Source organism: Lontra canadensis, unplaced genomic scaffold, assembly GCF_010015895.1.
Source record: "Lontra canadensis isolate GAN:19392208 unplaced genomic scaffold, GSC_riverotter_1.0 scaffold90, whole genome shotgun sequence".
Lineage (NCBI taxonomy): Eukaryota > Metazoa > Chordata > Mammalia > Carnivora > Mustelidae > Lontra > Lontra canadensis.
In genome coordinates, this window is record NW_022631084.1 from 8,304,838 (window position 1) to 8,319,394 (window position 14,557).

Consider the following 14,557-nt stretch of genomic DNA (forward strand, 5'->3'; position numbering starts at 1 on the left):
AAACCAAATTGCTCTTGATTTTAAAACTAGTCATAAAGAAATATTCATTCCAAATGTAAATGCCACGTCAAAATACAACAACAAAACAGCCTGCAAAAAAGCTTCACATCAAATAAATGAGGAAGACATACTCAATTTATTTACTTATCACCATCTCTTCAAATGTTATTTTTCAATATTAAAACAGAATGCCATTAGTTTAAAAAGGCACTATCAATCCACGCAGAGATTATCCAATCCAATTTAGTATATTATGATAGTCGTTTCACACAGTGTGTAAATACTCTATTTTAAAATTGCATTAGGAGTTATTCAGGTCCTCAAACTGTTACTGTTTAAGTTAAAATTACTGACTATAGGATCTTTTAAATTTCAGTTCTTTATAATACTAAATTTAAGTGAATTAAACAATGAAGTATAACTTTCACAAGAAGGTAACTGCCAGAACAAACAACTAAAAGCACTAAAAATAAAGAGAATATGTTTGTTCTATTTATCTTGAACCATAAGAAACTTTAAGTTTTATAAAGAGGTCAAAAGTAGTCACTTCAAATGATTCAGCCTAATTTTAAAGCACATTATTAATTAAATAAGATCCCTTAGGGGAAAAAACACAGACGTATGGTAATGTCCACTGAATAATCTGTAAATAAAAGGTGGATCATGTCATTGTTTCCTATTAGAAATATGATGGAAAACTTTCTTTGTAATTTTAGTGGAGAACTGGGGATCCAGATATATATTTAGTTCATTGGACAAAAAAGAATATAAGTAAATACATACTAGACCAAAGCTCTTGTCTAGCTACCTGCAGACATCAAATAAAGTAAATGCTAACCAACACCTTAAAGAAGCTCAACAGGTAAACTAGGAAATCAGTAGGTACTCAAATACAGAAGAGCCAAATTAACATTCCTGTATTAACAAAAGATCAAAGTGAACATAAGAACACAAATATTTTGTTTAAGTTTAAGATGGGAATAACCAAAGCTAAAAGTTATCTGGTAAATTACCAGGAACTCCAATCCAGATTTAAGAAGATGCCACAGTATAAATTCTAACTTATAGTTAACCACAACTTTTTAACATTGCTAACTATTTAATCAAATTTAAGTTGTCAAAGATATACAATGATTTTTCATATATATTTCTACGTATCACTGCAAACATTAATTTTAACTGTAAGATGCCATCAATTATAAATGCACCTCAATTTCAGAGATGTTAAGATGTGAAAAAAGTTTGAATTATAAAATTCGGTATTAAAAAAACAGTCACTTCATGTTACAGAATCTGTTAGCTTCCCAATGTTGCTATTTGATACACCAAGAAGCCCTACCAATTAAAAATAGAATTTTTCATGATGTAAATGTATAAGAGCTAAGCACATACATATAAAAAAATTTGTTAAACATTTCTTAAGTATTAAAAATGCCTCTTATTGCATCAAATCAAGAAACATTTCGATCTCTCTCAAGTCCTTAAACACTGAAAAAATTTGGTAGCTCATATCTTACCATTTGAGCTCGGAGATACATTTGAGCTTGGCTTGCCGTTAGGGTAGGGGAGGTACTCCCTAGTAACATAGTCTGTTGGGTAATACTGCCGCTGGTAGAACTGGAAGCCTGGGAACGGCTTATTAACTGTGCAGGTGTAGGAGAAGTGGAGAGGTTGATCTAAGGAAGAAAACATATTAGGTCATAGGCTTCCATTTCTTGCTTCCATGCCAGTGAATTTCACCAAGCCGCAGTTAGGCAATCAATGGTATAAACTATGGCTAAGGAACCTAAAAGAGAGGGCTTCATCTATGACAGAGCCTCCCTCACTTCTTTGGGCAATTATTTGCACATATGCAAACAAGAGTATGTACTGAGTAGTAATTAGGATAATTTGTAAGGATATCCTCAAGGTGTTTCATTCACTAAGATTTCACTATCTTAAAATATCATTTCCACTACCTCTCAAAAATTAGGGTTAATGTTCCACTATTTTAATATTCCACATACTAACTTAAAACATCTGAATCAACAGTTTATACTATTTTGTCAGATTCTGTCACATTTTGAGGGATTTCTCAGGCAAACAAAAATTAAAACACAGATAATCCATTCACATATATATAAACATACATATAACATATAATTAGTATAACGTTCTCTCTCAAAAGCTCTCAAAAAAGAGAATACAATTGCTACTTGTCAAACAGATGGAAAAATCCTGAATTCTGGTTACAAAATTAAATTATAAGCATTACTGTAAAGTTATAACTGCTGTTAGAAAAAAGAAAACCAGTTCAGAGTCTACCTCTAGGATATATGAGAACCTTATAAATGGGTCTTATCTCTGAAGGGAAACTTCACAAGGAAGTAAAGGGCAAAGGGAGACATATATACCCTTTTTTATTTTTCCTATTTCATACCACAAGCATATATTACCCTTTTTTTCTTCTTTTTTGTGTTTCATTTTTCTGGTTAGGTCTTTTTTAATTTTTATGCATTATCCATTTTAAAAATAAATATTTTAATAAGTAATATAACCTGATCTCAAGTACTTTTTATGAACAAAGAATAAATTCAAGAAATAAGAAGTTATAAAATAGTTTTTTAAGCTTTTGATTGAAGCAACAAGGTAGACTAGCCTAATATAGCCATGTGCCCAAATATACTCACTGAAATGCCAAAGCAACAGGAAATACCAGAACACAACTGAACTCCTAAAAGGAGAGGGGGAGGGAAATTCCCAGGTTCCAGAAAGGAAGAAACTCTAGCTGACACCCAGCACCAAGGCAATCTCAGGGCACACTGGTCTAAAGATAGAAGACCTGATTTTGAGCCTATTTCAGGAAAGAGCTAGAAGTAAAACCCCTATTTTGAGCCAAGATCTTCAAAAGGGGTGCTCAGTATGTGAGAAGAGAACAGGAAAAGCTCCACTCATATGCTCTAAGAACCAGCAAGGAAGCCTGCCATCTGCCTTGCCCCCAATGGAAGGAGAAAGGCTCCTATGAGAATCAAAACCCCAGGCTTGCACCATGTGGGGGGTACACAATCCAAATCTACACTACCTGCAATTTCATAACCCATCCCAAAACATTAGCATTTAAACCAGTCCAGGACATTTGGTAAACTGAACAAGTAAGACATCTGGTAAATTGAACAAGTGCCTGGAGGAGGCTAAGTGAAGGCCATACTGGAGGACCTCTCTGTGCTGGTTTTACATAACTTCCTATGAATCTATAATTATTCAAAAATTTAAAAGTTTTTTAAAAACTGAAAAAACTGTATAGGGGGTACACAAGAGTTGGTTAAATAATTCTCTAAACTTATCTGTATCTTTAAAGTATTATTAATTTTAATAAAATACATTATACTTACATCTATAATTCAGTGCATAAAGGCAATGAATACAATACATAGAATTATTCTTCATATGCTTTTTGCTCCTAGCACACCACTAACGTCACATTAGCAATAATCACCAACACCGCCCATCTGACAAATTCAATGGATCTTTTCAGACCACTCCCTCTCAATTTTCTTACCAGCTCTTTTTTCAGGCCCAACCTCAAAATGTTCACCCCCACCATTTTTCTTCTTGAACTCCTAGATTACCACACCCACGCTCCCACAATTGCAAAAAACTCAAACCTGATGACTCTGAATCCTTAATTATAAACTCATTCTGAGCTACAGATCCACATATGTACAGAACACATCTTTTTGGGTATCTCTTATCAACTCATATTCAACATGTTCAAACACCATTATTATTCCTTCTTAAGCCAGCTTCTCCTCAAATAATCACTGGCATCTACTAAAATCCTACAAAATGGATGATCTGGAAGTCATCCTGATTCTTCCTTCTCCTTTACCACACATACAAAACCAGTCACACCTTACTGTTTATACACCTTTGTTTTCTTTGTTTTCATTTTAATCACTTAGTTTGAGAGCCTGGGCCTATGGCACTTCTAGCTAGATTACTGCAACAGCCGCAAACTGACCTCCCTGCCTGTAATCTTGTTTCCTTCTACTTGCCAATGTTCCCTGATTTAATTAATTAACTATTTAAAAATGTGGATACCATTCTAGCATCACTCCTCCCATCCCTCCATACACACCTTTCACATTAGCTATATGAAGTTATTTGCGATATCATAATGTTCCACACCTCTGTGGTCCTAGTAACAATGCTCTGCGCTGGTCTGGGCATCCCCCTAGTCACAGGTCCCACCCCATCTGTACCTACATAGTGAACAACCCTCTCTCAAAAAGCATCTGCTCTAATAAGTTTTTTCAGGCATCCCTACATCCCACAGAACTATTTCCCTTCCTTTTTGCTTGTTATCATTCATATACTTCTATCTCACCCTTCTAAACAATCATTTCTATAAGGGTAGGGATTATGAACTATTCATCTTCATATACCCAATATCTACAAAAGTACTTCCATTCAATACGTTTATTAAGTTAATGAATACCATGTTATTTTAAGACATACTTCATAGTTTCAATGTAATATATAAGCTCATCATAAAGAGTATCAGTGTGAATGAGGAAAAAAAAAAAAAATCTCAGTAGCATCCCTAACAAAGCAGAGTAAAAATGCTGAGACAGTGTGGTGATATTAGTTCAACTCTAGTTTTGATATGCTACATAATAAGTTATTAGTAAGCCCCCCCAAAACTTACTGTTCTCCTACAGGTCTACGAATGGACATTTTGGATTAAAGCCTTACTAAAAAGATTAAATCATTTAGCAGGATAAAACCGGACCCAGGTTTTCTCACTCACATATTTTGGCATTCAGAGCGGTTTCCTACACCCTGATAGCTTGTAAATTTGGGTCACTGCAATAATAGTGCCATGGCACTTTTTTTCAGACTGAAGGAAAAGAGAAGGGAGGGAGAGAAAGAAGGAATGAACTGTAGTCAGGATAGACCACACAGTCTTTAATTAAACAGAAACACAACAAAAGTCTTTCTAAAAAATGACTGGCTGGTAGCTAAAATGCCTGAGAGTGCTCTTTAAGGAAGCAGAACACACAGTATGAACAGAATGCTTTTCTTTTTCTTAAAAAAGAAAAAAGGAAGTAAGAAAACAAAATAGTAACTTCCTAACCACCTGCATTTACATTTTGTCTAAGTTGTGAGATCAAAAAACCAGTATCATGTTTATTTTTAAGTTCCACATAACAGGTAACATTTTAGGCAGTGTCTAACTCACAAATGCCCAACCCATGAATGAGGGCAATTATATCTCTACAAGAAGTCCACCTCCACAACTGGCCTAACTTTAAAACAAAAACAAAAACAAAAAAAACCTTCCCTTCCATTCCACAACTGATAAAGCTCTCCCTACTTTCTGCTTTGCTCTGCTGACCTGAGAGAAAGGCCTCAAATCATTAGCATTATATTCTCTGTCAATTCCATCCCAACATTCCTAACTCCTTTTCCCTTTAAAGCCTTGGCCAATCCTGTCACTTCATACCTGAAACCCCACACTCCCTAAAGGAACTCACTCTTTGAGCCCTTATTACTGGAAGCTCTCTTCCATGTTGGAAGCACTAATTCCAAGAGTCACCAGAGAAAACCATGTCTACAAAGAAAAGCTGTTTAACTCACAATCACATCTTGGTGTCCCTCCAACACGAGGTTATATAGGCTTTTTGGCTCAGAGTACTCCCTAGAACCAAAGCCCATTTGAAAACCATTGCTGGGGCACCTGGGTGGCTCAGTGGGTTAAGCCTCTGCCTTCGGCTCAGGTCATGATCTCAGGGTCCTGGGATCGAGCCCCGCATAGGGCTCTCTGCTCAGTGGGGAGCCTGCTTCCCCCTCTCTCTGCCTGCCTCTCTGCCTACTTGTGATCTCCCTCTCTGTGTCAAATAAATAAAATAAAATAAAAATTAAAAAAAAAAAAAAACATTGCTGCCATTTGACCAATCAAAATCAATCAGGTACATCTACAGAAACATAATACACAGATATTAAAAGGATAATGTATACCTGTATTATTCAACGACATGAAAATATCTTTATAACCCACTGCTGAATGAAAAAAAACTATGGAATAACATATCCTGTACAATCCCATTTACGTAGTTATATAAATATGTGTTCATGTATACACACATATCACATATGAAAAGCATGTTGAGAGAAAAGCAAGTGTATATACACAATAATGCATACTCATAAAACTGTGTATTATTAAATCTCATATAGATATATAGGCATACACACACCACTTTGGAAGAATAAGCACCAAATTATAAAGGTGAATAATGCCTACTAGGGGTAAAATTTAGGATAACGTGTATTTTTTTTAATTTTTTTTGTCTTTTCTGTGTAGGTACTAACTTTAGAATCAGAGAAGAAATGCTATTTTCCTTTTTTTTAATGTTTACTTTAGTACATTGTTTTTACCACTTTATTTTTTTTAATTTTTATTTTTTTTAAAGATTTTATTTATTTATTTGACAGACAGAGATCACAAGTAGGCAGAGAGGCAGGCAGAGAGAGAGGAGGAAATAGACTCTCCGCGGAGCAGAGAGCCCGATATGGGGCTCGACCCCAGGACCCTGGGATCATGACCTGAGCCAAAGGCAGAGGCTTTAACCCACTGAGCCACCCAAGCACCCCTGTTTTTACCACTTTAAAGCAGTGTATACATTTTCTTGCCTCATTATTCAGTGGGGATTTGTATATGAGTAATTTAAGTATCTAGAAATATAAAATCCTATATTCAAATCTCAAATAATATCTACCCATGAAGGATTTCCTCTAAGAGACTGTACTTTCTCACTAATAATATGAAATAAAATGTGAATACTACTTATTATAGAAAACCATTATTTCTACCATTTGCAATACATGCTATAAACACAATAGCAGGGACGCCTGGGTGGCTCAGTCAGTTAGGCATCTGCCTTGGGCTCAGGTCATGATCCCAGGGTCCCAGGATCAAGTCCCCACATCAGACTCCTTGCTCAGCGGGGAGTCTGCTTCTCCCTCTGCCTGCTGTTCCCTCTGCTGTGCTTTCCCTTTCTCTCTCCCTCTCTCTGACAAATAAATAAATAAAATCTTAAAAAAAAAATACAACAGCAAAACAAGAAACCTCATAACTTCCCATTTGCTTTCAGATTTTGACATCCTAAAAAATTTGCAATGCTGAAACAACTAAAATACTGGAAATACAGCATTCAGCAATGGGGATGGTCACATAAAATAAAGTGCATCCATACCGTGCAACACTATGCAACAGCTTGAGTGAGTGAGATTGACCTTTGTGTGCTAATACAGAAAGAGCTGTTGGGTGTAAAAAACAAAATGCAGAATATTGTATTTCCAGTGTATAAAAAAAAAGCATGTTAACACATATACACACATTTCTTTATGCTATATATGTCCATAACACATAGGTAAAGATATGGAGGGATAACCAGCTAACTGAGAAGTCAGAAGGACTGAAGAGGACTTCAAGAAGGCTGAAAGGGACTTAACACTTTTTCACTTTTTCTGTACTATTGGAATATTTCACAAGAATGCACTAAAGCTGCTCATGACCATACAAATATTCAGGCTACAGTTTTACTTTAAGGTAGTATTAAGTTTTGGAATAGACTTCTAAACTCAATCACTTGAAATTACATTTTTAAAAATCCTTGATTAAAGTGCCTCCTAAAATAGGTAATAGGATGAGAACATTAGCAATAAACCACTGGGAATGACTGGTTATAACCAAGTAATCTTCTCTCAGAAAAAAACCTGTAACGGGTTCATTTGATATGTGATTCACATGACTTAGACATTTTTAGAGAAAAGTAAACATTTTTAAGGTTCTTGATTTAGAAAACCATCTCACTGACTCAGTAAGTGTACTCTTTAGAAAATTTTTAAAAACAAATAACTAGATATGTATATAAAAATATATAACAGAACTCCAATGCAAGTTTACTCATAACAGCAAAATTTCTAATATAGTCACATGAGGGCTTCAGTACATGAACTTTGGGGAGATGCAATTCAGTGTATACCTTGATCTAGACCCAGAGTTATCTAGATGAAAAGAGTAACAAAAACCACTTAATTAGACAACTGAATTTTATACAGAAGAAAAATGGGGTATAAATGACTAAGGAGGCTAAACGATTTGCTCTAAGCACACCACCAGTCAGTCACAGAATGAGGACTAGAATCCATGTCCTTCACCTCCTCTGTTCTACCCATCTTTCATGATAACCCAGAATTGGTAGTGAAATCATCATGTACTCTTTCTTGTGACTTGAATTTTCAATGAGATGCACAAGACATCACAAATCACCAGACTTCCACATGAACTCCAAACTCATATATCCAATGTTTACTCAACATCCACCATAAAGTCAAAATGTCCAAAACTGAACTCTTGATTTTCTTCTCAACACCTGCTTTGTCAGATCCTTCTAAATGTTCAGGCCAAAATACTACAGTTATCCTTGACTCTTCACCTTTCCTCACATCTTTGATTCAATCCATCAGCACACCCTATTAGCTCTACTTTTAAAACATATACAAATTTCAATAAAAAAATATTGGTGAAAAAAAATTATCTAGAATCTGGCCAACTACTTCTCACCGTATCTACTATCACCATCATGGTGCAAGCCCCCAAACTTTCTTGGATTACTACAAGAATCATTTAACTTGTCTCCCTGCTTCTATCTTCACCCCCCACAACCTAACACTGTCACGAAGTTAAAACCTGAGATCAGGGCGCCTGGGTGGCTCACTGGGTTGGGCCTCTGCCTTTGGCTTAGGTCATGGTCTCAGGGTCCCGGGATCAAGCCCCGCATCAGGCTCTCTGCTCAATGGGGAGCCTGCTTCCCCCTCTCTCTCTCTGCCTGCCTCTCTGCCTTCTTGTGATCTCTGTCAAATAAATAAAATCTTAAAAAAAAAAAAAATTTAGAATTAAAAAACCAAACAACAACCAAAAAAACCCTGAGATCATGGGGCTTCCCTACTGAAATAGCTTTCCAATAGCTTCCCAATTTGAGTAAGAGTTTTATAATCTCCTTATGACTGGACTACAATTACCTCTCTAATGTCATCTCTAACCACACTACCACTCTCTCATTCTACTCCAGCCACAATATTCCTTTCTATTCCTTGAGCATGTTTGCCTCCCTAACCCTCCTTCAAATACCATCTTTATTAGCAGTGCCTTCCCTGACCACCCTAGTTAAAATAGCAAATTCCCTTATCCTACTCCCCTTTCTTGCTTTATTCCTCTTTATAGCACTTACCATCTGACTTATTATATACCAGCAGTTTACCATCTGTCTATCCCTATCTCCATAAGAACAGAGAGTTTGTTGTATTGCTGTGTTCCCGTACCTAAAGGGTTTTGACACATATTAAATGCTCAATAAATATTTGTTGTATGAATGAGTGAATATATGAATAAAAAATCATAAAACTAACTGGGCTTCAAAAGCTCATCTTGTCTGGCACCATAACTAGAAAACTATTACAAACAAGGTTTTTTCCTTTTTCACTAAATAGTACAGTGAATTAAAGTCAAAACATCTGGGATTAATGTAGATTACAAGACCAAAAAACAACAAAGAAAAGATAAAGGGAATGAGATACAAATAGCCCTTGAGTCACTTAGAGACTCATGATTGCAATTTTTCAGCTACATAATCCTTTCCAGCTGAAAACGCTCAATGAAGCAAAAGTATATAGAGAATGATAGCACTTCACTTACATTAAAACAAATAAAATTAACCACAGGCCTATCTATTTACATTTATGTATAGAAACACACAGTAATAAACAAGAAAGCTTTACACCTAACTTTTTCACAGCAAAAGGGACTACTGAAAGGGATGTCCCTTTTACTCTACACATTTGTAGTGTCTGTACCTTAGACAACAAGAGCATATTCATGTTTTATTTAGGCAATATAACAATTAACAAAATAGGGGCACCTGCGTGGCTCAGGCAGTTGAGCGTCTGCCTTAGGCTCAGGTCATGATTCCAGGACCCTGGGATGGAGCCTTGCGTTGGGCTCCCAGCTGAGCAGGGAGCCTGCTTCTCCCTCTCCCCCACTCGTGATCTTTATAGTGCACATGCTCTCTCTTTCTCTCAAATAAATAAAATCTTTTTTAAAAGTTAACAAAATGAAGCTCTTCAATCCACTTCCTCAGAGAAAACCACTTATTAACAATTTGTTATGTATTACAGATATTCTTCTTGAGTCATCAAGCAGATACATAATTTTTTTAAAAAGTAAGTTAAATGACAGGAATTGTTTCCAGAAAGATGGAACAGACATACTTTTCCCTATTCCTGCCCCTAAATATAACTAAAAATCCTGGATGTAACATATATAATAAGCAAAAGAAGATCCTGAAAGGTGGAGAAAAGCAGACTGGCTAGGGACCTCAGAACACACAGGACCATGTGCTTGTGGGCTCCCTGGTTTTCCTTTTATCTTATATAAGCCAAACTTAGAGCTGAAACAGTGTGTAACCCAGAAACACAAATGGGTGCAAACAAATAAACGCCCCAAAAGAAGCATGCTCTTTCTAGCCAAATGAACAAGAAAGAAACTCCCTAGCAACACAGAAAACTTTTAGATAGTTGCTCTACTCCAGCCAAATACCACAGAAAACACTGTGGCCCCACCCACACCAGCAAAGACCTCCACCTACACCAGGTTGTAACAAGGCACCTCAATTGCCATAATCCCTCCAATGGATAAGCATCAGAGAAGTAGGTAGAGGTAGAGAGTCAGGACTTTTATCCCAGCCATGCAGGAATAGACTACCTCCACCAACCCAACCCTTCCCTAAGGTATCAGTGGAGACCAAGTGGGGAGCCATAACATGGCATTCTTAGTCCCTCCCTCAACCCCTCCAGCCAGGGACACATCCATGGAGGTCTAGTGAGGAGCCAGAACTCTCCCCCCTCCTCAGGAATTTTGAGAAGCACCCTCTCAGGTGTCAGTCTACCCTCAGACTGTATTAAGAAGTTGGCACACATTCCCTTTCAGAAGCCAGGAGCCAAAATGCAAAGTTTAAAATGATCCATAGTCTCGTAATACTCAAAATGTTGAGGTTTCAATCAAAAATCACTCATACCAAGAACCAGAAAGACCAAAGCTGAATAAAAAAGACAAGTGGATGCCAACACCAAGAAGAAAGAGATACAATAATTCGGACAGATTTTAAAGCAGTCATTATAAAAATGCTTTAAATAAGCAACATGAGCGCACTTGAATGAAAAAGCAAAATCTCTCAGCAAACAGAAGATATAAGTAAGAACCAAAAGGAAATTTTAGAACTGAAAAACAGAATAACCTAAAGAAATAACTTAATGAGATCATACTACACATTTTTGCTTTTTTCACTTAATATCTAATGAAAATCTAAGTCTCTCTGTATACATACATACAGTATTTTTTGTTAGCTGTAGTATTCCTCTGTATGAATTAACTATAAGTTAATCTTTGATTAATGGGCACTTATTTATACTGTTTATAATTCTTCATCATTATTAAGTCATGCATATTTGCATAATTATGTCATTTTTACATGATTATCTGTCATAATTATCTATCATTTTTAGTAAATGACATCACTAAAAATAACAGTGATAAGTGAAAGGGAATGCACAATTTAAATTTCATACACAATGTCAAATAATCCTCCAGAAAAGCTATACCAAATACATTCCCACTGATAGTAAATGCGTGTATCTACTTTCTCATATCTTTGCCAACAATGGGTATTGGCTCAATGTTTTTCCTTGTTTTCTAATTTGAGAGATGTCATTGTTATTTTTATATACATTTCTTTATTACTAATATGATAAATACATTTTCACATATTTAAAAGCCAGAAAAAGTCTTTCTTTTGAAAATTACCAGTGCAGGTCTTTTGTGAATTCTCACTGTTTATCTCACCACTATAAAAGAGCCCCTGTTATTTCACAAATATAAGCTGGTTGACCTACAAGGTTCAAATATATTTTGAACCATTTTGTGTTTTTTAAGTTTGTTGATGCTTTAACTGGTTTAGGGTTCATTTTGACAAATCAAATTTAACCAAATCTAAGTCCTGTTCACTTAAAGTACAGAGACAACAAACTAAACCCTCAGTCCCAACTAGTTTTAGAGCCAAACAATCATAAAACCACCACTCTCACTACTGATCAATGTCTAGAATTAGTCTTTCTGTTTTAATGAGGGAAGAAGAGAATGCTTGCATCCACTACTTATCTATATATTCAATTAACAACAGACTTCTCCAGTTTCCTGAGGTCGTAATCCACTCTTTAATAATATTCCATTTCCCGACTGGGATTCCACTTCTACTTTAAACCCACATTAATCTGGCTAAAAACTTGACAACCTACCATCCGGTCCTTTATTATACTAAAGGCTGAACCCTTCACCACAGGCTTTCACTATTAATCTGGAACCCTACCTTGAAATAACCAAAACTGAAAATTACTAGTCTGCCCCCTAACATGGGTCATTAGTACCATTACCTAGAGATTTCTGCTACCAGGTTCTACCCCGCCTTTGGAGACTGACCCATATTCACTAAGCTACCCTGGTATCATAATTTGGACAGCTAGTCAACTCCCTTGAGCTATTATTCAGCTGGGATCGAAAATGAAGCAAATGCATTACTCCTTTTTTTTCCTGGACATCTGTTCTCCCTGCTTACTTCTTTTCTTCCACCAACCAGTCACAGGTTCTGGCACACTTTATCATATGAGGCTGCCTGGTTTATGACAAGCAGCACTAACAACATCGTAAAAAATAAACACAATCATTGGAATTATAATTTCTATGAAAGTCACATACATAAAATCATAATGAGAGAAAAACAGTTTAAAAGGATACCTTTTAATAATTTGAAAAATTAAAAAACACCTCTTTATCCATATATACCCTAATGTTACTCCAGTATTTCATAGAATAAAAAAAAACTGTCTATAATTTTTTTAACCCACTGAGCCACCCAGGCGCCCTATTGTCTATAATTTTTTTAACCAGACCACAAATGTTTATGAATGCTTGCCTTAACTACCAATGTATTAAAGAAAGACATGACATCAATAATCATAATTACAGTTATTAATACTTAGGGCTAGATTATACTACTGAAATATTTTATTTTCTTCAGCCTAACATTTCAAGTCATAATTTATTACCTAATTTTACATGTTCCAGGATACTTCCATGCTAAAAAAGAATAGAATTTTTTAATTAAAAATGTCATGGCCTAGTCGGTTAAGCATCCAACTCTTGATTTTGGCTCAGGTCATGATCTCAGGGTTGTAAGACTGAGCCCTACAACAGGCTCGGCACTGGGCATGGAACCTGCCTAAAAGTCTCTCTCTCCCTCTCCCCTGCCCTGCCCTGCCTTTCTCTGGCCCCCTATAAAAAAACAAAGTCAGATCAATATCCAGAAAAATAACCATATGCATATATATATGTATATATGTATATATGCACATAAATATATATATATATATCATATAGATATAGGTATCAAGTCAGGAAAGCCCAAACCCCTAGACAAAGAAATACAGCACAAGTTCATCTTCAATTTCTTAGCAATCTACAAACTAAACTCTATTGGAGTCAACTTTATAAAGTATCAAAATATTATCCTCCTGGATCAGGAAAAAATAGCTGGTAAGGATATGATTAGGTTAACTTAATGGATCTCAACCAGAGGCAGTTTTGCCCTCCAGGAAACATCTGGCAGGGTCTAGAGATATTTTTGGTTGTCACACTGTGGCAAGGAGGAAGGCCATAGCCTACTAGTATCCAGTGGCTAGAAGCTAGGCATGCCGCTAAGCATCCTCTAACACACAGCATAGTCCCCCCACAAGAATTATGTGCTCTATAACAGCTACAGTGATGATGCAGAGAAATCTGGAACAACTGATGAAATGTGATGGACTACACTGTATCAATGCTAAATTTCCTGAATCTGATTATTTTCATGTCGCTCTGTAAGAGAACAACTTTCTTTCTGGGAAATACATATCAAAGTATTCAGAAATAAAGGAACATGTCTCAACTTACCTGCAAATGGTTCAGAAAAAGATATGTCTATATGTATATATGCAGAGAGAAAGAATGAATGGTAAAGCAATGAGCCAAATGCTAACAACTGGTGAATCTGAGTAAAGAATATACAGAAATGTTTATTATTTTTCTAACTTAAAATTATATCAAAATAAAAAGTTAAGTATTATCATGCCTGAAAATTTCTTTCAACTGGAAAACTTTATACAATTTCCCAGTATATATGTGTAATACAGCCAAGCAGATTTACTCCTTTCTCAAAATAAATTACATTACCTTGGATACTTGTAAATTTGGTCAAGAGAAGTAAGCATAAGCTGAAAAGTATTAATTTCTAAAATGTGAAGTGCCCAGAAAAACCTAGAAACATTTATGTGTCAAGGGTTAACATTCTTTAGTATATTATATCACAGTAAATGCAAGCCTAATACCCCTTGCACTATGTATTTCAGGCTTTCAATACACACT

At 35.8% G+C, this 14,557-nt stretch overlaps 1 protein-coding gene across 13 annotated transcripts in view; it reads right to left on the reverse strand.

Annotated features, from left to right (window-relative positions):
* PHC3 (polyhomeotic homolog 3) overlaps positions 1-14,557 on the reverse strand; it is a 70,373-nt gene that overhangs the window by 46,937 nt on the left and 8,879 nt on the right. For 10 of the 13 annotated variants that reach the window (XR_004380139.1, XR_004380138.1, XM_032836142.1 and 7 more), the window contains exon 5: positions 1,518-1,676. The exons of the other annotated variants lie outside the window; for them this stretch is intronic. Coding sequence is in view for 8 of the 10 variants with exons in the window: in XM_032836142.1 (XP_032692033.1) it covers positions 1,518-1,676 (159 nt within the window). In the remaining 2 variants the exon portion in view is untranslated. The remainder of the gene's footprint in view (positions 1-1,517; positions 1,677-14,557) is intronic. 13 annotated transcript variants of the gene reach the window in all.